The 26,515-nt window shown below is 42.8% G+C and overlaps 1 protein-coding gene and 1 long non-coding RNA gene across 2 annotated transcripts; one reads left to right on the top strand and one right to left on the bottom strand.

Moving 5' to 3' along the window:
- The first annotated feature begins 9,550 nt into the window (after positions 1 to 9,550).
- Positions 9,551 to 15,545, top strand: LOC138150912 (uncharacterized). Its single transcript, XR_011165682.1, has 3 exons — positions 9,551 to 10,131; positions 10,473 to 10,578; positions 13,930 to 15,545. It is a non-coding gene; the product is annotated as an uncharacterized lncRNA (long non-coding RNA).
- Positions 15,546 to 20,491: 4,946 nt separating this feature from the next.
- Positions 20,492 to 20,992, bottom strand: TMEM239 (transmembrane protein 239). The gene has a single exon (XM_069074332.1). The coding sequence runs from the start codon at positions 20,981 to 20,983 to the stop codon at positions 20,492 to 20,494; it is 492 nt and encodes a 163-aa protein (XP_068930433.1). The 5' UTR covers positions 20,984 to 20,992.
- Between the last annotated feature and the right edge of the window lie 5,523 nt (positions 20,993 to 26,515).

Raw genomic sequence — 26,515 nt, 5'->3', positions numbered from 1 at the left:
TAGCAGCCACTGGATTGGAAAAGATCAGTTTATGTCTCAATCCTAAAGAAAGACAATGCGAAAGAATGTTCAAATTACTGAACAATTGCACTCATTTCACGTGCCAGCAAGGTTATGCTTAAGATTTTGCAAGCTAGCTTTCAGCAGTGTGTAAACCAAGAATTTTCAGAACAGGCTGGTTTTTGAAGAAGCAAAGGTACTAGAAACTAAATTGCCAACATTTGCTGCATTATGGAGAAATCAAGGAAAGTCCAGAAAAAACATCAACTTCTGCTTCATTGACTACTCTAAAACCTCTGACTGTGTGTATCACGACAAAAAATGTAGCAAGTCCTCAAAGAGATGGGAGTACAGGCTCATTCTACTTTGTCTCCTGAGAAATCCATATACTGGTTGAGAAGCAACAATGAGAACTGAAAACAGAACAAATGATTGGCTTAAAATTGGGAGAGGAATATGACGAGGCTATACATTGTCATCTTATTTATTTAACTTATGTGCAGAGTACATCATATCATGCAAAATACAGATTGGACAAATAAAAAGCCAGAATCAAGGCTACCAGGAGAAACAGCAGCAATCTCGAATATGCAGATAATACCATTGTTGAAGGCAGAATGTAAAGAATTAGTCTCTTGATGAAGCTGAAAGAGGAAAATGTAAGGCTTGCTTGAGGAGTAAGATAAAAAACAACAAAAACTAAATTCGTGGCAACCAGTCCCATCACTTCCAGTCAAAGAGAGGGAGAAGAAATGGAAGTAGTGTCCAACTTTATATTCTTGGGCTCAAAGATCACTGAAGATGGTGACTGCAGCCAGGAAATTAAAAACAAACAAACAAATTTGCTCCTTGGAAGGAAAGCCATGGCAAATGTGGACAACATACTAAAAATCAGAGACATCACCTTGCTGACAAAGCTATGATTTTTCCAGTAGCAGTGTATGACCGTAGAGCTGGACTAGAAGGAAAAGTGAGTCCTACAGAATCAATGCTTTTGAATTGTGCTGGAGAAGACTTTTTGGAGTCCATTGGACAGCAAGGAGATCCAATTTGTCAATACTTTTTTTTTTTTGGAGAGCAATTGGGGGATTAAGTGACTTGCCTGGGGTCACACTGCTAGTTTTTGTGTTAAGTGTCTGAGGCCGTATTTGAACTCAGGTCCTCCTGACTCCAGGGCCAGTGCTCTATTCACTGCACCACCTAGCCGCCCAGAATTAATCAATACTTAAAGAAATTAATCCAGGTGGCTAGGTGGAGCAGTGAATAGAGCACTGGCCCTGGAGTCAGGAGGACCTGAGTTCAAATCAGACCTTAGACACTTAACACTTAGTAGCCTTGTGACCTTGGGCAAGTCACTTAACCCCAATTGCCCCTCCAAAAAGCAAAAAAAAAAATTAATCCAGACTATTCATTGGAAAGTCAAACACTGAATCTGAAGCTTAAATACTTTGGCCACATAATGAGAAGACAGGATTCATCAGAAAAAACTCTGACACTGGGAAAGACTGAAGGCAAAAGGAGAAAGGGACAGCAGAGGGTGAGATGGATAGTGTCATGAAAGCCACAAACATGAATTTGGACAGAGCTTGGAAGATAGTGGAAGATAGAAGGGCCTGTTGTGCTATATAGTCCATGGGGTCACGAGCAATAAGATATGACTGAACAGCAACTACAACAACAAAAGCTGCTTAATTATACAAATTATAGTCTTAGGCAAGAAAGTGGAGACCATAGGAGCATAGATTGTGTTTTCTTCACTGCTATCCATTTAAGTTTAGAGAGAAAGATTGATCTGGGATGTAAACATCCGAGTAAGAAGGTAGTGTCTGAGAATAGGATTGAGATTTCTGGGCCATAGTTTAAAATTGAGATGATACACATTTAGCAAAGAATGGCATGTACCGAACAAAGCTGGTATAAATACAATTGCTACAATTGAACTCAATAGACCAGAGTTCAATAAACTTGAGAATAGAAATTATTTAGGACAGAAGTCCCTCTTTGATAAGAATTGCTAGGAAAGGGGCGGCCAGGTAGCACAGCGAGTAAGAGCACCGGTTCCAGTGTTGGGACGACCTGGATCAAATCCGGGCTCAGACACTCAGCACTACACCCAGAAATAATAATAACTGGCCGTGTAACCTTGAGCAAGTTACTTAACCCCGATTGCTTAAAAAAAAAATAAATAAAAATAAGAATTGCTAGGAAAGGGGCAGGTAGGTACCACAGTGGATAAAGCACTGGCCCTGGAGTCAGGAGGACCTGATCTCAGATACTTGACACTTACTAGTTGTGTGACCCTGGGCAAGTCACTTAACCTGATTGCACCCCCCCCCCCAAAAAAAGGATAGAGAATTGTTAGGAAAACTATAAAGTAGTTAGATAGAAATTAGGTTGAGGTCAGTACCTTATACCACATACTATCATAAACTGAATATGGATTTATTACTTTTTTTTTTTTAAGCCATCGGGGTTAAGTAACTTGCTCAAGGTTACATGGCCAGTTATTTCTGGGTGTGGTGCTGAGTATCTGAGCCCGGATTTGATCCAGGTCATCCCGACACTGGAGCCGGTACTCTTACTCGCTGAGCCACCTGGCCACCCCTAAGTAATTGGGGTTAAGTAGCTTGCTCAAGGTTACATGACCAGGTGTTTCTGGGTGGGTGCTAAGTGTCTGAGTCCGGAATTCGATCTCCAGGTCATTCCAACACTGGAGCCGGTGCTTTTACTCGCTGTGCTACCTGGCTGCCCCCTGGATCTATTACTTTAATATTAAAGGTCATACTATAAAAATATATGAGAATCAGACCAAATATTTTTAGTTTTTTTAGTCATTTATTTTATATATATTTATAATTTTGTCCCTCAAAACACAACTGAAAGATTAAAACCTTTACCATAAAATATGCGTATTTCAGAGAAACATATACTTACACTGGCCATGCCCCAAAATGTATGTCTTTGATTGCTTCTTCAGCAGGAGAGGAATGGCATGTTTCTTTTTTGGTGTTCTGACCATGTGGTTTGGCTTTGCATTTGTCAGAGTTCTAAGCACATGTCAGGGCCCTCTACCCCAAGATCACTCCTCTTTTTGTTCCCCTCTCTTTTTATTATTAGGAGACACCTTGTTTTCCAGAGCTAAGGCCCAGCAAGCAAGCTGTTCCCTGAGCTTGGCATAACAACAGTCCTTTGCACTCAACCTCTGGATGAACTCTGCTGCAGCTAAATCATAGACTGATGATCCCTGAGCTTGGACAAGTACCAGCAGGAAGCACGTCCAGGTCATGAAGCTCTGCTATGAACAGATTTTTTGTCACTAGGCAACCTTGCCCCAGTGTTGCTGTTAATCTCGCACTGATTTTGCTACACCTCACTGCTCGTTTCTTTGTCTAGCCACAACAGCAAGGCTTAGCTCACTGCCTGGGGGGGGGGGGGCGGCGGGTCTCCTCAGTCCTGGAGGAGACCCCAGCATGTGTGTCTCATTTCCCTCCTCCAACAGAATAGAGAAGGCTTTTTGCCTATAATCTCTATGAGCTCTTTGGGATTTTATTTTTCCTAGTTGATGGTGTAAAGCTTTTTGCTTTATAGCTTTATATCACAGAGGTTCTACTGTGATCTCCTTGGTATTTTCAGAGTTAACACATACCAGGTACCTTTCCATAGGTATGTCTAGGGAGAGAATTCTTAACGAAATAAGGGATAAGAGATCTCAGAAGATTTTTTTTTAAGATAATTTTGATTATATGTGATTAAAAAACCCTAAAAGTACTTGGTCTGGTTCTCATGTATTTTTATAGTATGACCTGTAATATTAAAGTCATGGATCTATACTGAGCTTATCATGGTAAGATACTGGTCTCAACCTAATTTATAACTACTTTTCAGTTTTCTAGCAATTTTTTTTGTTTTTTTTTTAGACTTTAAAAATTTACTTTTATTTTACAACATTCAGTTCCACAGTCCCTTGAGTTTCATTTTTTCTTGCCCTCCTTTTCCTCCCCCCCCCAGCCCCATCATGGCTGCAAGCTCTCAAATATAGGATCTATAAATATCTTCACATTAATCATTAATCAGGTTGTACAGAAGGATTATAACTGATGTAATGATCCATGGGAAAGAAGGAACACAACAAAACAAGAAAAAGAAAGAGAGCAAGCAGTTTGTTTCACTCTGCATTCAGCCTCCACATCTCTTTCTCTCGATGTGGATATCTCTTTCAGTCATGAGTCTTTTGGAGTTGTCTTATAACCTTACATTGCTGAGAGGGACCCAGTCTATTGACATTGGTCGTCACACATACATTATATCTGTGATTGTGTAGAGATTTCTCCTGGTTCTGCTTTTCTCGCTCAGCATCAGTTTATATAAGTCTCTCCAGGTTATCAGTTTATATAAGTCTCTCCAGGTTATTGTGAAGTCCATCTGCTCCTCATTTCTTATAGAGCAGTAGTATTCCATTACATTCATATACCACAACTTGTTCAGTCATTCCCCAATTGATGGGCATCCCCTTGATTTCCAATTCTTTGCCACCACAAAAAGAGCCGCTATAAATATTTTTGTACATACAGGTCCTCCTGCCACTTCTCTGATCTCTTTGGGATATAACCCTAGAAGTGGTATTGCTGGGTCAAAGGGTATGCATTTTTTTATAGTCCTTTGGGCATAGTTCCAGATTGCTCTCCAGAATGGCTGGATCAGTTCACAACTCCACCAACAATGTATTAGTGTTCCAATTTTTCCACATCCTCTCTAGCATTTATCATTTTCCTGTTTTGTCATCTTATCCAATCTGGCTGGGGTGAGATGTGGTACCTAACAATGGTTTTGATTTGCATTTCTCTAATCACTAGTGATTTAGAATATTTATTCATATGCTTATAGATATCTTTAATTTCATCTTCTGAGAACTGCCTGTTCATATCCTTTCACCATTTATCAGTTGGGGTGTGGCTTGCATTCTTATAGATTTGACTCAATTCTTTGAATATTTTAGAAATGAGGCCTTTATCAGAGACATTGGTTATAAAGATTCTTTCCCGATTTTGTACTTCCCTCTTAATCTTGGTGACGTTATTTGTACAGAAGCTTTTCAATTTAACGTAATCAAAATTGTCCATTTTGCATTTTATGATGCTCTCTAATTTGTTTCATCATAAAGTCTTTTCCTCTCCATAGATCTGACAGGTAAACTGTCCCTTGCTCTCCCAGATTGTTTACAATATCAGCCTTTATACCTAAATCATGCACCCATTTTGACTTTATTTTGGTGTATGGTGTTAGATATTGGTCTATGCCCAATTTCTGCCATACTATGTTCCAGTTTTCCCAGCAGTTTTTATCAAATGGTACATTCTTATCCCCAAAACTGGGGTCTTTGGGTTTATCAAACAGTAGATTACTACATTCATTGGCTGCTGGGTCTCCGGTACCCAGTCTATTCCATTTGTCCACTACTCTATTCCTCAGCCAATACCAAGTAGTTTTGATGACTACTGCTTTGTAATACATATTAAAATCTGGTATGGCTAGGCCACCTTCCCTAGCATTTCTTTTCATTAATTGCCTTGATATTCTGGAACTTTCATTCTTCCAAATGAATTTTGCTACTATTTTTTCTAGCTCTACAAAGTAATTTTTTGGTATATTGATTGGTATGGCACTAAATATGTAATTTAACTTAGGTAAAATTGTCATTTTTATTATATTAGCTCGACTCAGACATGAGCAACTGATGTTTTTCCAATTAGTTAGATCTGACTTTATTTGTATGAGAAGTGTTTTGTAATTGTGTTCATATAAGTCCTGGGCAGGAGATTCCTAAATATTTTATGATGTCTTCAGTAACTTTAAATGGAATTTCTCTTTCTATCTCTTGCTCTTAGATTTCGTTAGAGGTATATAGGAATGCTGAGGACTTATGTGGGTTTATTTTATATCCTGCAACTTTGGCAAATTTGTTTATTATCTCAAGTAGTTTTTTACTTGATTCTCTAGAATTTTCTAAGCATATCAACATATCATCTGCAAAGAGTGATAGCTTAGTCTCTTCTTTGCCTAATTTGATTCCTTAAATTTCTTTTCCTTCTGTTATTGCTACTGCTAACATTGTGAGGCAATCATTAAGTGACTTGTCCAGGGTCACACAACTAGTGTCAGGTGTCTGAGACTGAATTTGAACTCAGGGCTCCTGACTCCAGGGCCAGTGTTCTATCTACTGCACCACCTACCCGCCCCTTTTCTAACAATTCTTATCAAAGAAGGACTTCTGTCCTAAGCAATTTCTATTCTCAAGTTTATTGAACTCTGGTCTATTGAGTTTAATTGTAGCAATTAAATCACATCAATACAAGTAAAAAGAAGGGAAGCAGTTAATTGGAGAAAAAAATCTTTACATCAAATATCTTTGATAAAGGTAGGATACCCAAGATATCTAGGAAACTAACACAAAGAGTAAGAGCCATGGATAAATAGAGAAAACATAAGTAACAATTCTCAAAAGCAGCATCAGCTATGGGGCATCCTGTAGCCTGCTGGTCTGGAACTCAGAGACACCTGGGTCCAGATCCCACCTCTGATACTGTTTGTTTTACCTTAGACAAATCATTTAATCTCACTGTGCCTTAGTTCCATCATTTGCAAAATAAAGGAGTTGGACTCAATGACCTCTAAGGTCCCTTCCACCTCTAAATATATGATACTATGACTAAGAATTATCAAATATTAATAGCTATATGGAAGATTTCTCGAAAACAATTATAATAAAAGCAATGTGAATCAAATCAACTCTAAACACAACTCATAACCAACAAATTGACAAAAGTGACAAATGATAGGAAAAGTTTGTGTGGATGAGTTGTGGGACGATAGGCAAATGTAGGAGGAGTTTTGACTTGGTTCAACCATTCTGGAAAGTAATTTGAAATTATTCTCTAAAAATGACTAAACTTTCCATATTCTTTTGCCAAGAGATCCCATTTGTGATAGGAACAATATTCTAAACCCTGTTTATACCCCTAATTGAATTCAAATTAAACTAGTTTTTCCCTTCAAAGTTATTGAGACCATCCTCCAGATTTACTTGACTCAAAGGATTAAAGGCTCAGGTTGACCTTGCTTCCTTGTCACTTGATTGCATTTGGGAGGAACTCCTGTCTCTTTCTGAGGTTGGACTGTTGGACCACCATGGACAGCTCAGGGGCGGGGGAGCTACCCGTGTTTCCCCGATAATAAGACCTATCCCGAAAATAAGCCCTCCCCTTACTGTGTAAGATTCCTCTAAAATAAGCCCTCCCCTGAAAATAAGCCCTATTGAGATTGTTACTGTAGTGAAGGTGATCCCCTGCGCTACACGCTACATTATGGTACCCTCTGTATGCACTGTCCCCCCCCCCGCCGTGAAACGCACGCCGCGCTCTGAGCTGCATCCAATCAGACCTGCAGCAGTGAGCGCATCATCCTGTTCTTCCCCAGTGATTTGCTTATTGAATAAAGGTACATTTTTTTGTTCACATTTACCTGTTTATTAAAATTGCTGTCAATGTTCATTAAAATAAGCCCTCCCCTGAAAATAAGCCCTCTGGTGTTTTTCTGTCCAAAAAATTAATAAGACAGTGTCTTATTATCGGGGAAACACGGTATACTCAGCTGACAGTTTGAAGTGTTTTTACATCATACAGACAGTACACTTTCCTCAAACTGCCTCCTTAGTTAAATAGTGACAGATGTGAATCCCTACATTTTGGTTAAAAAAAAATTGACTTTACAAGTATAAGATAGGAGAGGCATGATTGGACAGTTGGTCTGAAAATGTATCTGAGACCTTTAATGGATCACAAGCACAATATGAATCAGCTGTGTGATGTGACAGCCAGAAAATCTGATGTGATCTTAGAGAAGCAGAGCTACCAAAAAAAAAAAAAGAAAGAAAAGAAAAGAAAATGATAGTCCCTGTGAACTCTGCCCTGGCCAGACAACATCTGTAGCATTGTGTTGAATTCGGGGCACCAATATTTTTTCTACTTAAGAGTATTTTATTTTTTCCAATTACATATAAAAATAGTTTTCAACATTCACTCTAATAAGATTTTGAGTTCCAAATTTTTTTCTCCCTCCCCTCTCTCTCCCCAAGATGGCAAGCAACCTGATATGGGCTATACTTGTGCAATAATATTAAGCATTTTTTCATATTAGTCAGAGTTGAGGCTACATTTCCCAGCTCCAATGATCCACATAGGTGCAAGGTAGTTGTTAAAAATTTAATCCTCAGGGCAGACCAGTTCATGGGGTAATCAAGAGGTTGGTGCTCTATTCACTGCGCCACCTAGCGGCCCCTTAGATGTACATTCTCAAATACAAATAATTGAAAGTGAAAGACTGAAAAACATAATGGTGGTTGGAGACTTACCTGTGTTCCCCCTACCCCCACACACATGCACACAACTGCTTTTAGCATTAGATTTGTAAGTGAGATGGTGCTTAACTTACATGGGTATGTATATGGTGCTTAACTTACCTCTAGGTATACTTGGTCTGTGTTCTGTTTCAGTTTGGTGAATCCAGGGATGGATGCAAGCCCAGCAAAGTTAAAGATACTGAGAAGTCATGTTCAGATTTGTGAAGCTCTGAGCATCACTGCAATTTCTACAGCACTTTCTCAACTAGTTGTAAATTAATTCCATATTTCCTTCTCCCTTTCTTCCACAGGGAGATGGGAAGAGAGAGAGAGAGAGAGAGAGAGAGAGAGAGAGAGAGAGAGAAAGGGTGAGGGGGGGAGAGTACAGCCTAAAGGGATCTCTACCTTTGGAGGAATTGGGTCTAAGAATACAAAGGAATGTACACATATGTCCCACGTGAGTGTAGCCCCCGTGTTCATACACATATGTCTTTCTTTCTAATTGCTCTGATTTCCACTTGGGACAGAAAGGAGCAGAAAGAGGTTGGGAGGAAATAAGCAATACTATAAAGTGACAAGAGTGTCATTAATTAGAGCATTGAATGAAACTTAAAAAAATTTTTTTTTGCCTTTTTTTTGGAGGGCAATTGGGGTTAAGTGACTTGCCCAAGGTCACATGGCTAGTTTCTATGTTAAGTGTTGGAGGTCAGACTTGAACCCAGGTCCTCTTGACTCCAAGGCTGGTGCTCTATTCACTGCACCAGCTAGCCATCCCAAATGAAACTTTTAAAAAACCGATTGAACAGCTCGGCAACTATATACCACATTATTCTATACCACTTGAGAGACCGCTGGGAGGGAGTCACTAGACTGTTGAGTGGGGTACTCCATCTCTCTCAGACATCTAGAGGTTGGAGGTTGAGGCTGCTGGGACACTGGAGATGCCTGTTAGCAAGATGCTAACTGGAGGTCAGGGGTCCAGTAGGTGCTAGGTACAACACACTGTGTCCTGGGAGGGGAGGGCTTGAATCTTCAATTCTCTGATGAACTGCTTAACAAGTCATTCAGGATGCAGTAAAAGAATACTCAAATATTCTATGTCTGTGATGCTGGGGGTGGACAGACTCTCCTCCTCCTTCCCCCCTTGCCTTCATCCTCCTTCTACTCTATACAATTCTTCTCTCAACTGCTTTTTGGAGTCATTCCCTTGGGAAAAGCAAATCTCCAAACTTGGACATTAAAGCAGCATCAGCTGCTGATGGCCGTGGAGATTCTGGGTGGCCAGAATTACCAGCATGGTGAGTGTTTCCTCTAGTTTTATTTTGTTGTTGTAGCTTCATGCAGTAAAGGTATTCTAAATTAGAATGGGAGTGTGTTTCCTTTTGAGTTATGAAAAGTGGGGAAGGAGATAAGAGTCTTAATGGGAAATAAAGCATGAGTATGTTTTTGGAGATTTTCCCAGAGTCCTGGGTGGGGGCAAAGTAATGAGCCAATTCTGTGAAAAATTTATGAAATATTGTATGTAAATGAGATTTTTATATTTTAAATCCTAGACTGAGCCTTGAGGAACCAAGGCCAAAGCTGCACGGAAGGTGTTTGCTCTGGTTAACACAACTTCTTAAAGTACTACCTGCAGCTACAGCATTAGTCCCTTACTGAGGGAGAATATCTAATCCATCCCCCTATTCTACTTATGGAGACTTGGCTACCCCTTGGGTCACCTCTCTATTTGACAGGTGAGGTGCTTTTTAACCCTCCTATCATCAACATTTGGGGAGCTCTATCCTTGTTTCACAAATAATATTTTTGCCTTTATTACCCTTCTAATTAAATTAAACTGCTAAAATACATGGAGGCTTGGCAACATACTGTGAAGTAAGGGAAGACGAAAGTAAGGGGGGCCATGATGAGATATTTGATTGGTGGTGACCCTTATTTTTAGGCTGAGGTCAGAACCCATTGTAACCAGATGCAGTGGGTGGGACTTGTGGTTGATTGACAACTAGCTATCTCTAGAGTCCTTATTGAGAGGATAGAGTCATTTAACTAACACTTACTGGTTCCTGATGATTTTCAGAAGATTCTGAAGTTTAAAGCCCAGGTGATTTGGGGAAATAGTTGAACCATCAACAAAAGGAAGGAAGAGGACCATGACATCAGGGAGGTGATGCCATGACATGCAGGTGAGTTGGATTTAAGTGAGGGAGGGCTGTACAAAGTCACCAGCCTTCACTCTCCTCCAGGGCCATCTGGGTAAAGAAGCAAGGTATAGATAAGGATGGCTGGAGATGGCCCTGGATGCAGACCTTTTCCCAGGCAGGTGGCCTAAAAGTCAAAAGGGTGTGAATCCTTGTTCTGTCACTCAGTAGCTGCCCCCATTTGGGAAATCATTTCATCTCACTGAGCCCAGTTCCTTCCTCTGTAAAAATGCCCTGTCTAGCTCATAAGGTTCTTTTCTATTAGCTCCTGAGTTCTCTCTCTCATTGGTTTAATTGTTGCTCATTTGTGTCTAACTCTTCAGGATCCCACTTCGGGTTTTCTTGGCAAAGATACTGGAGTGATTTGTCATTCCCTTCTCCAGCTCATTTTACATATGAGGAAACTGAGGCAAACAGGATTAAGTGACTTGCCTAGGGTTACATAGCTATTAAGTGTCTGAAGTTGTATTTGAACTCAGGTCTTCCTGACTCCAGGCCTGGTACTCTATCCACTGAGCCATGTAGCTGACTCTCAAATTGGCAAAATACCCTATCTAACTCATAAGTTTCTCTATTAGTCCAAAGTTCTCCCTTTCATTGGTAAAATACACTATCACTTTTTTTTTTTGAAATACACAAAACATAATGTAAATACATTTATTTATGCATGTACCCCATCTTACACTATCACTTTAAAAGGGCCATTGTGAGGGAAGTGCTTGGTGAAGAAGAGAAAAGGCATTCCAATTTTGTCCCACCCACACATTTGGGGATTTGCCTTGCTCCCCTTTTTCCCCAGAGTTCATCAATCTACTCTATAATCCCAGGATCCTTGTTGTCTGAGTAGGATGTCTCCTGATGGGATGATAGGTACTGCGGTGCTCTGCTTATATCACTAAGCCACCATCACTCGCATCCTTGGCAGAGGGAGCTCTGGACTCAGGAACAGCACTGACATTTGTAGCTGGTGTGACCCTAGACAAGTCACCAGTTTGAGTCACAGTTTCCTCATCTGGAAGCAATATTTCTTGTGTTGCTTTCTTTGAATAATCGGGAGGAAAATGCTAGGGAAGCATGAGGTACTCTTATTGTTAGCAGCAGTCTAATAAATGCTTAATTAAATTCTATTCTGGTTTTTGGCAATGATTCTTCCACATTCTCATTAATCACTAAGTAACTGTTCTACTTCTTTTCCCTCCCAAGGGGGAGGAGATGAAACGGTTCCCAGAAGAGAGCATCTCATAGTTTTTCCATGATCCAGAAAAAAAGAAAAAAAAATTGAACTTGATGCTGAAATCCCTTCCCTCCCTTCCACCCCCAAAGTTTACAAAGCAATCACAGTATACAGATAGTGCTTAGTCAGCTGGGTCAGGGCTGACGAAGCTAGTGGGATGGACTCCTGGCAAGGGGCCCATTGCCTTTGAAGAGATCCAGGAATAAGGCTTGGCAGGAAATTTGCTGGCCTGGGCCTCAGCTCAAATTAGAGGAGAAGGGGGAAACTGCTAAGATCCTGGGGCAGAAGCAACAGGCAAGCAAGCCCAGGAAAGTGCACGAGGATGTCACTCACCCACATGATATACTTAACGCAGTCAAGGAGGGAGTTTGGGGCTTGGGTGGAACCATCTTGAGACAACAGCAGGATAGGAAGGGGACCAAAGATCGTGTAACAGGTTCCCTCCCAACTCAGCTCTTGCCAAGTTCTCTCCCCCCAATCCCAGTTGGGTGGAGGTCCACTGTGGTTCTCCCTCACACATGGCTGCTCTCTGATAGGCAAGGGCAATGCTGATAAAAGGGTCTCTCTCACTTAGGCTTGTCTGATTAGTTATCTGCTTCTGCTGTGATGAGCATAAAGGTGTTAGGAAGCAAGGAAGATTCCAGATAAAGGAGAAGGGCAAAGGTGCTAGGCAGGAGGAAGGCCATGTCCAGAGTGGAGACATCTGGTTGCAAGAATGACAGGATCCCCAATCCAGAGGTTTTTCTGACTGCCCCAGGAGTTAGAGCTTTTATACAATCACAGAGCAGGAGGGACCTTACTGAAGCAACCTCAGAGACCAGCTAGTCCAACTTCCTCATTTTACAGCTAAAGAAACTAAGAGGGGTGGCTAGGTGGCACAGTGAATAGAGCACGGGCCCTGGAGTCAGGAGTACCTGAATTCAAATCCGACCTCAGACACTTAACACAAAAACTAGCCATGTGACCTTGGGCAAGTCACTTAACCCCAATTGCCCTACCTTCCCCCCTCAAAAAAAAAAAAAGAAACTAATAATAGCAAGCATTTAAAGAGAGCTTTAAAGTTTGCAAAGCACTTTACAAATATTATCTCATTTGATCTCACAACAGCCCAGGAGGTAGATGATTTTATTATCCTGTAATGGGAATGCAAATTTGGAAGATCTTCCCTGCCCCTAGGCTAAAATGCACCTGAAGCCTGGGGAGGGAGGCTTGTTTTTCAGTAGATACTTCTGGATTGGCCAGTGAGTCAATAAGGTTGTTACATTCTCTGAGCCAGGAGAAGGCTATATAAGCCCTGATGTGTAGCTTTGTTTTGGGACTCACTTTGAGAAGTGTTCTGTGATTTGATCTGAATTATGGGAAGCCTTTGTTGAGAGTCCCCCGGCTTTGAAAAACCCAGATGTGGAAACCCAGATGTTGACTGGGTATGGATGTAATGGTTGGACAGTTTGGAAAGCTGTCTACTTGATCTGTTAATGTCTTGATAATTCTGCCTGTATGCTTTGAAGTTCAGGGTGCTGACCTTTTTCCCCTGAACAAGGTAAATGATATATGTCTGACTGATTAAAGTAAGCTTGTTAACCCATTTTGAGTTGCTTTCCTTTAACAAAGGAGATCCAAGAACCTATATGGGCAGCAAACCCTGAGGACACGCTTGGGGTGTTTGTCGCTACATATCCTCATTTTACAGATGAGGAAGCTGAGGTTGAGAGAAGTAAAGTGATTTAGATTTACACAGCAAGTGTTTGAAACAGTATTTGAACTCAGATCTTCCTGACCCCAATTTGGCCACTCTATCCACTTTGACACCTCGATGCCTAAGGAGGTAGCTTGTCCAAGATTACACAGGCAGGATTTGAACTCAGGTCCTCCACCAACATTAAATTCCTTTGTTTTCTTTTTCTTTTATAGGGCAGTTGGTGTTAAGTGACTTGCCCAAGGTCACATGGCTAGTTTTTTGAGTGTGTTAAGTGTCTGAAGGCTGATTTGAACTCAGGTGCTCCTGACTCCAGGGCCTGTGCTCTATTCACTGTGCCACCTAGCTGCCCTTAAATTCCTTTGTTTTCTTTTTCAATTCTCTTTCTTTTGGCATCTGCATGAAGAATGGATTGGAGAGGAGAAGACAGAAGCAGGAAGTGCCTGAGAGATCCTAAGAACCTGTGTTAAAGTGGCAGCCTTGAGAGAGTCCTTTGGACTATTGGGCCAAGAAGATGAAACAGAGAACTCTTGGTAGAGCCCACATCGTGTTCACAGCTACCCCCATCAGCGAGATGCTGCATAAGGAAGGAGGAACCAGAAGAGATCCAGGAGAGCTGGGATGACTGGGGCCAAGTGTAAGACAAAAGGGTGGCAAGACAGAGAGCCAACCTTCACAGCAGAGACAGAACAGGCCTGGACCAGCAGCCGCCATGAAACAAACCTTCAGCACTGGGGCCAGGAGACTCTGCTCTCACCTTCCATACCCCTTCCTCTGTTTTCTTCTCGGACTGTTTGCAGAACTGTTTCTAGTGGATTCCAAATAGGTGATTCCTTCCCTAATTCTTTCCTATTATCTACTAACCTGAAGGAGGTTTGGAGGAAGATGATCAGGCTTGTCTCTTTCTTGACCATTTTTTTCCCACTTTACTGGGTTTTAATAAACCATAGGACTATTTAAAAGGCCATTGTCTGAGGCTTATGAATGAGTCTCGTAGACAGAAAGGGAACTTTTCCAGACACTTGGAGATTGGAGCAGAGCCATATAGAGATTTCCATAATTCTCATAATTCACTGAGATATTTCATTTTCATATGCCTAGATCAAAGCAGATTGGAGGCCAGGAGTCATGAAATGTTAGGAAATAGGAGGAGTCAGTCTATGAACTTGTAGGCAAATGCCCTCTGGTGAGTAATGGAGATATTACAGCCTTTGGGGAAGTCCCCACAAGTTCATTGGCTGCCCTCTGCTGCATCTGTTTGCCTGTGGTTTGACTATAGCACAATCCAGTGGTCAAATTATGTACTACACTCCCTCAAAGGAATGAATGAATGAAGTGACAATTTGCTTTTCTATAGGCTTGCACAAACCAAAACACGAATCAGGTGATAATCATTAAATATCGTATTTTGGCCAAAATCAGAAATAATCAAACAGGCTATTTTGTCTCATTTTTTTTAAAGGTTCCTTTTTTTTTTTTTTTTTTTTTTAAATATCAGCCATTCCAAAGACCAGATAAGGCTGGGAATAGGATCATAAATTCCAAATAGACCCAGCTTTGTTTTTCTCTCTGAGTGAGCCCAGAGAATAACTCTTCTTATGTTAACAAACCAGAAGAGGCCTACTTTATGACCCTTCAGAAGGAGACCCTCAACTCAGGGAATTAATTTGAGAAATAGGACTTTTTCTTATCTTAAGATTTTCTGAACATATACCTTGTTATGAAATGTTAATGGTAAAGGAAACACAGATATTCTGAATCATAATTTCAATGGACACTTTGTCAGCTTTCTTGTTTTTCTGTATTTATCATTTATCCAATTAAGAAATTCCTTTCTCATATAATGTTTAAACCATTACAGGGATCATAAATTTGTATGTCTCAACCACCCCTAATTGGGATGGTCCTAAAATGTACTTAAGCTCTCTCATCCTTTTGTTCTGGAGTCAGGACTTAGCTCCTGCCTTCTTGTGCAAATACCGCTAGCCTTAAGGGAATAAAGAATAAATTCTGTAGCTGTATACCACTATTTGTCTCCTTTAACCAATTCTTAAATAGAGGATGACACAGGTATAGGCTATTGATACTACAGCACCCCAAATATGACCTGGGACACTCAGCAAGTACACAGGTACTATTGTCATGTGTAAAAAGCTCAACGTGAATTAGCAGTGATGCCAGAAAAGGCTAATGTATGTGTGTGTGGCTTTTTTTTTACACTATATCAACAGAACTAGTATCCTGAACAAGGTTTAGGGTGGAAGGTGGAATATTGAACTTCTCCCTCACTCAGTCCTGATCAGGCCACTTTTGGAATAGGGAATTCATCACTGAACACAACATTTTGTTTTTTATTTTTAATAGTATTTTTTCCCCAGTTACATGTCAGGAAAATTTTTAGCATTTATTTTTACAAGATTTTTAGTTCTAAATTTTTCTCCCTCCCCTCCCCTCTTCTGAAAATGGTAGGCAGTTTGATATAGTTTATACATGTGCTATCATGTAAAAAAAATTTCATATTAGTCAGTGACTTTTTTTGTTGTTGTTCATGACTTTCATTGATTCTTCTCCTCCTCCTCCTTCTTCTTTTTCAGACTTGTCCAGGGTCACACAGACAGTGTCAAGTGTCTGAGGTCAGATTTAAACTCAGGTCTGCCTGATTCCAGGGACAGTGCCCTATCACTTGCTACCTAACTGCCCTACAGTGAACACATTTTATAAAGAACATTTTCAGGCTGTAGGGTATCCAGAGGAGAAGAATGTGAAACTGTGACGTCCACAAAGTTGAAGGACCTGAGGACGTCTAGCCACTTGGGGGAGATAGAATTGTTGTGATCAAATATCTGAATTGTTGTCATAGGATCAATGGGAGGAAATGAAAGAGAAGTGGGTTTTGGCTTAAGGTATGGAAAACTCCCTAATAATTAGGTCTGTCCACCAATGGGATGAGCTAGGAAGTAGTGAATTCCCTGTCACTAGGTCTTTAAACTGAGTCTGAACCACCACTTTGGTCATATATTAGAAAGGGAATTGATGCTTCAGGTGGCAGTGGGAAGGGATGATCTCTGATGTCTCTTCCAAATCTGATTTAATCAGCAAAAAGGGGAAGAGAGATAAAAGCTTAAGCTCAATGGAAGAACAACCTTCCCAACAATCTGCTTCAGAAGACAGCTCTCCATCACTAGAGATCCTCAACCAGCTACTGAATGACCACTTGTCTGGGATGTTGTAGACTCCCAATCAAATAAAGGTTGGATGACCAGTGCCTTCTGAGGTCCCTTCCAGTTCTTAGATTCTGTGATTTGGTGTCTCTCTGACTTCCCCTCTTGGCTTCTGCCCAAACCCTGGAACTATGACCAGTTGTATGCTGGACATTCACTGGCTGCTACTCTACCCATCTACCTCCCATAGACCAGTACCCTGTTTCTCCCACCTGCTGGGATACCTTCCTGTTTTCCTGTTACTAGACCTGATTCCCCACTGGTGACCTTTCCATAGCATTTCCCAGAATCTTCATGCTCTCATCACTTAATACTGTGTATATTATGCTCTTTATAATTAAATTTGGTGTCATCTTCTCATTAGATTATAAGCTGTACGAGGAAAGGAATGTTTTATCTAACTTTGTATCACCCTCAGGGTTTAATATAGTCCTCTTCATAAAACAGGTGGTTAATAAGTGTAAAGGAACCTGCCATTTGTGCGGACTTTGTTTTCTTTGACTAGGACCTAAAGTGATTTCCTACTGTGCACATCCTTTTGGCCCTTGGATCAGCTAGGTCTGCCCCATTCTACTGCCTACCAATAAATTCCAGAAGATAACATTCACTGTGGAGCACCAAACAGAAGTATCTCCTTGGTGGAATGTTGGAAGTTCCAAGTCCATGATGTCCATAAGTTCTATTCTGTCTCTTATGGACCATGGAGAAATGCATTCTTGATTGAAAAGCATGCCTCCTGTAGTGTTCTAGAGCAGTTGTTTGCAGAATGGGAGACCATGGCACCACCCCAAGGGAGGTGTGATTAACCAGTGGGTAAGATGGATTGCATCTCATCTTCTCTTCCAGTTCATCATGGGCTTGTCTCCAACATAACCAGCCCCGTCACTCATCTCAGCACCTTTCCTTGTTTGTTCCTCCTAGGCTGTGTAGTTAGACTCCTCTCAGTTTAGTTACAGTCTAACAGGGACCCAGGTGCCCACAGCAGCTATACAAGCAAAATTCCCCAAGCCCTCTCTCCCCAAACCTAGTTTCCCCAACCTGTGATCCCTAGATCATCTGTTGGCTGTGGAATGCTGGAGATTTGAGACCCAGAACAGTAATTGGTAAGAGCCTGGCACACTTCACACACACACACACACACACACACAGAACAGTAATTGGTAAGAGCCTGGCACACTTCACACACACACACACACACACACACACACACACACACCGACCCACACACATATACACATATACACAGACACACCCACAGAGATACACACACAGACACATAGACACAGGCACATGCACACAGATGTATGCACAGACACACACATACACAGAGACACACAGATACACACATACACACCCTTCCGTCTTCATTTTTGGTGAAGATTGTGATCTGTGATCACATGAGCTTGGTCTAGAGGACTTAACTGACACAAATCTCAAAGACCTTTTGGAAGTCATTTTGGACAGGTTACTTCTTGACTTGATGTGTCTCCACTCAAGGGCACAGACCCGCCCAATTCCGAGGAATATCCTTAAGGTCTCCCCTACCCATACTTTAAATTTCCGGAATTACTTAGTGTTTGCATCCTCTTTTTGGTCCATATTGGCCCAATGATAGTGGTAGGTCCTGGGCCGAGCTAAGAGTTACAACATCACAGAGAGGTACTTAAGAGAGTGCTTTGCAGCTTAGTTAAGGTTGTTAGCAACTGTCCAAAGCAGAGGTTGTACCCTACAATATGCTCAGTGTTTAAGAGTTCTGGGAGCTGCGGTGATTACAGACTGAGGTGTTTGTGCTATTCTCTCCAATAAGCAACCTTGATCAGTAACTGAGTGGTGAGTGTGGATACCTTCCTTGGCTCAAACCCACATTAGAACACCAAGTAAGTCCTCAAGGGCCAATAAGCATCCTGCTCTATGGGACCATTTATTTCTGTATTCACTGATCCCATACTTTATTATAGATTCCAAGAGTTTATCACACAGAGAGTGGGATTTAGTCCTCTTTGTTCTCCCATGGCCAAGGCAATACCACACATTCTGGCAAGGGTGGGCCTTGGAGTAATCATGACCTTGAAATTCCCAAGACACCGTAAGGCACTAGGGGGGAAGTGCCTAGGGGTCTCCGTCCCTTCTCCTGCATGGGGGGAGCACCTCCCTTTTTAATCAGTTCTCTGGGAGAACTCTGTGGAATCGGGTACATCGAGCCATTCTATGCATCCTCCCCTCCTAACACTCCTTCTCACAGTCCCTTCCCCCAGTTCAGCTTCGTCCCTTTTCATTTTGTCTTTATCTTTGTTTCTGTTTCTTGCATCTCCCTAGCAACCAACAAGAGAGCTGAGCTCAGATTTAAGCTTATGTTGGAGTTGGTGTAGATAGAGCTGGGAACATGAGGGCAAAAGCTGGAGAGTCTATGGGATTGAAGACCGTTGGCAAGAATCCTGACATGAAAGGGAGAGCCATGGGGAGGAAATACAGAAGTACAGAGGTGAGGATAACCTTAACCTGGAGACTGGTAAAAGGAAACAGTTTCCACTTGGTTCTCCCAGTTCCTTAAATTTGACCCCTCATAACCATTTCCATTGTATGCAAACCCTCACACCTAGCTCCTCATAACACCCCCCACACACACACACACAATGTATCCTCATACCTGTCTGTCTTGCCCAGGCCATAACACCTGGAGTCATGCCCCATTTCTCATAGTGGTCTATTAATGCACTCGTGTAGACTGGACTCTTGGGGCAGCTAGGTGGTGCAGTGAATAGAGGGTCGGCCATGGAGTCAGGAGAACCTGAGTTCAAATCCAACCTCAGACACTTAACACTTACTAGCTGTGTGACCTTGGGCAAGTCACTTAACCCCAATTGCCCTGCCCTTCCCTCTCCAAAAGCCAAAAAAATTAAAAATTAAAAATAGACTGGATTGGGCCCTGAAGGTGTTGCCTTCACTTCTCTGCTTATTCCCATTCTAAATGGGGAAGTCCACTGCACAAGGATAGGGTGGGCCACACTTCTGTCCAGATTTCTTAGAGTCCCAGAATCTTGTCTATGTCTCCTTGGAGACCATTTCCCTCACCTTTGCCTCTGGGAAGGAAAGGGTACCTTGACAGCAATAACTTTTCTCCCATTCAACCCAGAGCCCAGCTGTTGGTCCTTCCAGGCTGAGGCTTCTGAGTATAGATCAGATGGGATGGGAATAGGGGTGGGAATTTCTGAGTCGAATTGAGACCATGGGAAAGGGAAAAGGTCATTGTATCATACAATTTAGAGTTGGAAGGGACGTTAGAGATCGTCTAGACCAAGCTTCCTATTTTACTGATGAGGTGACCAGGGCCCAGGGAGGTATAGTGTACCTGCCCAAAGTCACACAAGTAAGGAACAGAGGGTTTAAACCAGTGTTCTGACTCCAGATTCAGGGCTCTGGATTCAGTGAAAGTGGTATGGGATTGTATGGGAATCCAGAAGTCAGGATTTCTGAGATTCAAAAGACCAGGAAGACAGGATAGGTCCTGGGCTTAGAAGCTGGTCAGGGTGGGGGATTCCTGGGTTTGATCGGGCCAGAGTAGGTAGAAAGCTGAAGGAAAGGGAGCGACCGAGACGCCTGAATTCAATCTAGACAGAGCAGACAGGTCAGGCCAGGGGCGGTGGCAGGGGGCAAAGCCCGTCCCTTGTATTGGATGGGGTTGAGGACTGGTTCAAGGCCAAGGCTGGATTGGGGGTAGTGTTAGGGGGCAGATGGTGATCCCTTATCTTAGATGGGCCTGGGTATAGGTTCGAGGCCGGGAGCATTGAGGCTGATGACAGGTCCAGGCCGGGACATGCCGGTCAGTAGCCCCAATAGGCTGAGTAGGGTGGAGAGGAGCAGTAGGAAGGAGGCAGCAAAAAGCAGGGCGGGCAGCGCGCTCAGGGCCATGAGCAGCAGGGCCGGCAGAAGATGCTTCCACATCGCGGCCACCACGGGCCAGAGCGAGCGCAGCAGGTGGCATCCCGTGGTGAAGAGAGCGTGGCACAGACCCAGGGAGAGCAGCAGGTAGAGGCCGGATTCAAGAAGCCACAGGCCCCGCTGCAAGGGCACCCACCAGCAGGACGAGGAGCACCAGGATAACCAGCGCCGGCGAACTCCACCTGGGCCCTCCCACCACTGCTCCCAAGTTCGCCACAGAGTCCAGCTTCGCCAGTTATTCCTCAAGCCTTCTCCCGCCCCCGTCTCGTCCGTAGACCCCTCGGCTCTGGCCCGCTGCATCGACCCGGTGCACCTGCGGGGGAGGGGCAAGGCGAGCGCTGTGATCCCCAAGCACCTGGTGGGGAAGACTGGTGTTCCGGACGTAATGAAGGGACCCAGATTCCCAAAGATCGGGATACTGAATGAAACTATGAGGAACAGGCTATTAGCTAAAGTACCAAGGGAGGAGGGATCCCAAAGCATCTCCCGGGAGGCAATGGCAAAGAAAAAGCAATGTGTGTCTGAAGGAACTCCAGCGAGAGCTGAGTGCTACCCGAGTCGCTAAATTCCAGGAGGGTTGATTCTAAAGCCTATGGGGAATAAGGGGCTGGAAGGGGCTGACCCTGAAGCATAGGGAATGACCCTGAAGCACCCCCTGGGGAGAGGTTTATGTCCCAAAGTATCCAGTGGCGGACAGAAAGTGATCTCAAAGTAGTGAGGTTTGAGGAGAAGAAGAGAGAGAAGGAGATGGGAAAGGGAGAGAACTTGGTGGTAATGAAGTGCCCTGGGGAGGTGGGGGGGATCTTGGTTACTCGAAGGAGTAGGAGGGGGAGCAGTTTCATTAGTTTTTGGACGCACCAGGGTGGAGTAGGTTGAGGGAACCCGGACTCCTTGGGACAGAGATGCCAGTCTCCAAACCCGGGTGTGGAGAGGTCATGATTTGGCCCCTGGATGGGAGCTGGAAGAAAGGGCCTGCATATGCCCTGGTCTCAGGATTCCCACCTGGGAACAGTTGGCATTAGAGGCCAGGAATGAGAAATCCCGAAGGTCTTTCTTGGAGCCTTGCCTACCTCCAACCACCCAGCCCAAAGTAGAAGATCTCTAACTTGGGGACCTTCAGAAACATCTGGGCAGTGGAGAGTCTTGGAGGCAAATCTAAAGTGTAATCTATAGTGTGTGTGTGAGTGAGTGAGAGAGAGAGAGAGACAGAGAGAGAGAGAGAGAGAGAGAGAGAGAGAGAGAGAGAGAGAGAGAGAGAGAGAGAGAGAGAGAGAGAGAGAGAGAGGGAGAGAGAGAGAGAGAGAGAGAGAGAGAGAGAGAGAGAGAGAGGGAGGGAGAGAGAAAGGGAGAGAGAGGGATAGTCTACAGAGGAGGATCAGATAGCTTAGGGAGAATCAAGAATCAGGAGGGTTTGGGAAAGAGGGAAAAGTAAAAGCTTTGGAACCCAGGGCAAAGGTTTCCTGTTTCTTCCTCTGAGGCAGGAAGCAATGAAGCTGGAGAAGATGAGGCTGAAGGCTGAGATTCTTCATCTTTTGTAGGCTCCTAACCTAGAACAACCAATCCAGATCCCTGTTGCTGCTGGGGTTAGTTGAGATTTCAGAAGTTTTCCTCCAGAGTCCCATTAGGGAAGTGAACAAGGGCTCTGGAAGACTAGAGAAGAAGAAAGCAAGCCCTCTCTAGCAGACTGTGTTGAGGCTCATCACCTGAGAAGGCTGGTCAGTGCTTGAATGTTTGGGAACACAACAATCTAAAGGGATTATTTGCTAAGTTATGGAAGGGTTGCTGTCTGAATCAGCTACATCAGCAGAAAAAATAGCTATAGATCCTTAAAGTACTGGAAGAGACTTGGACAGCTCCCAGATGACTGGGAAAGTAGATGAAGAGAAAGTAAGTCAGAGACAGATGCTAGGGGGAGGAAGCAAGTATAGAGTGGATATAATGGCTAGCCATTGCCTTTGCCTCTCAATATAAGTTTGCTCTGTTACTTCTTTCCTTGATGACTTGTCTGATTGGACTTTGCTCCCTGAAAGAGCAGAATGTAGGGAAAACCTAAGGCCCCAGGAGAAGCCTCCATTAACTGTTCTTTCAGGGATCATGGGGTGTTGGTCTCCAAGAAACTGATTAAACTGCTCTAAGAAAGCAGGTGGGCTCTGGGAACCCAGCATTTCATTAAAGAAGTTGAGAAAGAAGAGAATAAGAAAGGAAACAAGGGAAGAGATGGGAGACAGGAGATGGGTGGACCAAAGACATACCGTGTTTCCCCGATAATAAGATCTATCCCGAAAATAAGCCCTCCCCTTACTGTGTAAGATTCCTCTAAAATAAGCCCTCCCCCGAAAATAAGCCCTATTGAGATTGCTACTGTAGTGAAGGTGATCCCCTGCGCTACACACTACATTACGGTACCCTCTGTATGCACCGTTCCCCCCCTCCCCCCCGTGTGAACACACGCTGCGCTCCGAGCTGCATCCAATCAGAGCTGCAGCAGTGAGCGCGTCATCCTGTTCTTCCCTAGTGATTTGCTTGCTGTTGCCATTGAGAGCAGTGCCGCGGAGGAGAGCTGAGGCAGGACAACATAAGCCCTCCCCTGAAAACAAGCCCTCTGGTGTTTTTCTTTCCCAAAAAAATCGGGGAAACACGGTAGAAGGGAAAGGGAGGAGTCAGGAGAATTGAGAGCTAGGGAAGTGGGCCCAGGAGGGGACAGCAGAGATAGGTACCAGGGGAATGAACAGGAGGAGGGAGGGAGAAGAAAGGAGCAATTAAGAAAAAAGAGGCATGAACCCAAGGAGACAGAAGATGGGGGTGGGAAGGGTATAGAATCATAGAATATAAGAGCTAGAAGGGGCTTCAGTGGGCCCAATCCAATTTATACCTGAACAATAATTCTCTCTACGTCATCCCCGACAAATGGCCATCCATTCGACCTTTGCTTGAAAGACTTCAAATTAGAACAGACTACTACCTCTGGAGGCAGTCAATTCCACATTTGGAGAGCCCTGATTTTAGGAAGTTTTTCTTTATATTGAATCTCAACAAATCTTTCTGTAATTTTTGTCCATTGTTTCCTGTTCTGAGGTTAAGCAGACAAATCTAATACCAACTCTACATGACCGCTTTGCAAATTCAAAGACAAATAAAGACAGCCAACACATTCTCCCTAGGTCCTGGCTTCTTCTCTCTTCCCCATTTCCTTCAACCAGTCCTCATATGGTTTGTTTTAAGACTGTTTATCATACCAGTCACTCTCCACTGCATGCTCTCTAAACTTGTCCATACTGGATGGATCTCTGATCACTTTAAGGTAGTCCTCCCTCCAATGTTCATATTACAATCTATATCTTCCTACCCTATGTGACTTGTATGTGCCTTCCCATCAGTTCTTCCCAGGAGATATACTCAATATATTGTGTAGGAGTGTCCTTTAGCTATTGTGGCATTGTGTGCATAGCAATGAAGTATAGGGACTGTCCATTTTCACTATAGAACCATCCCACCTCCCTTTCCATTCATACATCTTTCTTATGACATCCTTTATACCACTTCTCATTTTTTATTATTTTAATTTTTAAGTTATTGATGTACTTTTTCCTTTTTTGTGTCCCTATTACTTCTTTTTTTAAAAAAAATTTTTGTCATGATTTTTTTTTTTTGCTTTTTGGAGGGCAATTGGAGTTAAGTGACTTGCCCAAGGTCACATGGATAGTTTTTGTGTTAAGTGTCTGAGGCCAAATGTGAATTCAGGTCCTCCTGACTCTAGGGACGGTGCTTTATTCACTGCGCCACCTAGCCGCCCCATCCCTATTACTTCTTAATGACTCCACCTCCCCCACAGAAACCTCTGTTGTAAAAAAAAAAAAAATTACAATCATGCAAAGCAAATCAATGCATTGTCAATGTCTGGAAAGGAAGATGTCCTGGACCTATATTATCTTCCTCTTAGTCATTGGGAAACAGGTGGCATACTTAACAGTCAGTCATCTAAAGTCACAATTGGTCACTTCATTATCAATGTTCTGAAGGCTCTCAATGTTGTTTTCTCTTACATTATTCTGATGATTACGTATATTGTTTTCATAGGTCTACTTACTTTGTTCTGAATCATGTACATCTTCATATCATGTCTGATGGCACAATCATACTCTACTACATAAAAAAACCATAATCTATTCATTGATTCTCCAATGAATCACTAGACACCCACTCTCTAGTTCCTTGCTACAACCAAAGTTTTTACTATAACTATTTCTGTATATGTGTAACCTTCTCTGTCTTTGGCATCATTGTGGCATACGTCTCGTAATAACATCGCTGGGTCAAAGGATATATGCAGTTCATTGACTTTTTAAAGTCTAATTCCAAATTGCTTTCCAGAATAGTTGGACCAATTCAGAACTCCAAATGCATCCATATGCTTGTCTTCCCACAGTCCCTCCAACATTTAGCAATTTCATCTTTGGTCAGCTTTGCCAGTCTGATGGACATGAGGCGAAAACTCAAGAGTTGTTTTTATTTCCTGCCCCTTCTAAGCAATTTCCCATTGGTAACAATATATATTGCAAATTATTCCTCAAAACCACATTGTTTGTCAATATAATTCATAAAATGTGGTCCCCAGAACTGAATGTAGTATCACAGATGTGGTCTGACCATGGTGAATGAAAACAGGCATCCCTTGTCCCTCTCTTCTCCAAATGCCGGCTGGGGCAGCCTAACTGTTTTCTGGCTCATCTCCTTCCTCTAGGCTCTTTATGCAGGATTGTCATCAAGTCTACAATACACTCCCTTTTTTTCACCATCCCATAGAATCCTTCCTCTTCAAGGGTCATTTCAGGTGCTATATATTGCATATGTCCTTGGCTGCTTCTTCAAAGCTATGAGTGCTCTCTTCTTCTTCAGATTTCTTTGCATTTACATACTGTATCTACCCCTTAAACCACCATAGTAACAACTATTTGATTTTTTGCACAACGCCTCACACATACTAGGTGCCTAATCAATGTTTGGGGGTTGAATTGAACATTAAGGTATTTATATGTTTTGTTTTGCTGCCACTTTTAATTATGAAGCCACTAACAGCCCCAGGCTCGCACAAAATGACATACCATTACAAAAGAGAAGCTGCATTAAAGATGTCATAAGAGAAATGTACAATTAGGCCTTGGAGCCTGGGGAGGTCTGCTGGAGACAGGACTCCTAGATTATCAAAATGGCTGCAAGGCTGTGGCCTGAGGCCATTCTGCGGGCTGATATGTATCAGCTCTTTTGAAGAGTAGACATTAGGCTTGGGGGTGAGCCTGGATGTCATTTTGGTGAGAGATGTGCCCTATCACAAGGCAGAGAACAACATAGTCGCTGCCTCTCCTCTGACACTGCCATCACCTGGTGCAGGCCCTCATCACCTCATGCCTGGATTGTTGCAATAACTTCCTTCCACAAATTTCTCTCCATTTTGGTCCATCACCAATTCAGCTGCTAAAGTGATTTTCCTAGAATACAGGTTTGACCAAGTCACCTCCACCTACTCAATAAACTCCAGTGGCTTCCTATCATCTCTAGAATTCAATACAGAATCTTTTGTTGGGCATTCAAATCCCTTTATAACCTGGCCCCCTTTCCAGTCTTCTTACAACTTATTGCCCCCTACCCTTTGACCCAGTGACCCTGGCTTTCTGACACTATTTCTCGACTTCATGTATTTTCCTCTGACTGTACCCCATCTCTTGAATGTTCTCCCTCCTCATCTCTTGGCTTCCCTGACTTCCTTTAAGTCCCAACTAAAATCTCAACTTCTATAGGAAAACTTTTCAGATCCCCCTTAATTTTAATGCCTTC

Source organism: Petaurus breviceps, unplaced genomic scaffold, assembly GCF_028583685.1.
Source record: "Petaurus breviceps papuanus isolate PSGF00001 unplaced genomic scaffold, PetGlider_PUasm1.0 140, whole genome shotgun sequence".
NCBI lineage: Eukaryota > Metazoa > Chordata > Mammalia > Diprotodontia > Petauridae > Petaurus > Petaurus breviceps.
Note: the sequence above shows the minus strand (reverse complement) of the source record. Positions and strands in the feature narration are given on the sequence as shown.

Excerpts from the sequence above, each read along its gene's own strand:
- TMEM239 (XM_069074332.1), bottom strand. The coding sequence starts at position 20,983 with ATGCAGCGGGCCAGAGCCGAGGGGTCTACGGACGAGACGGGGGCGGGA.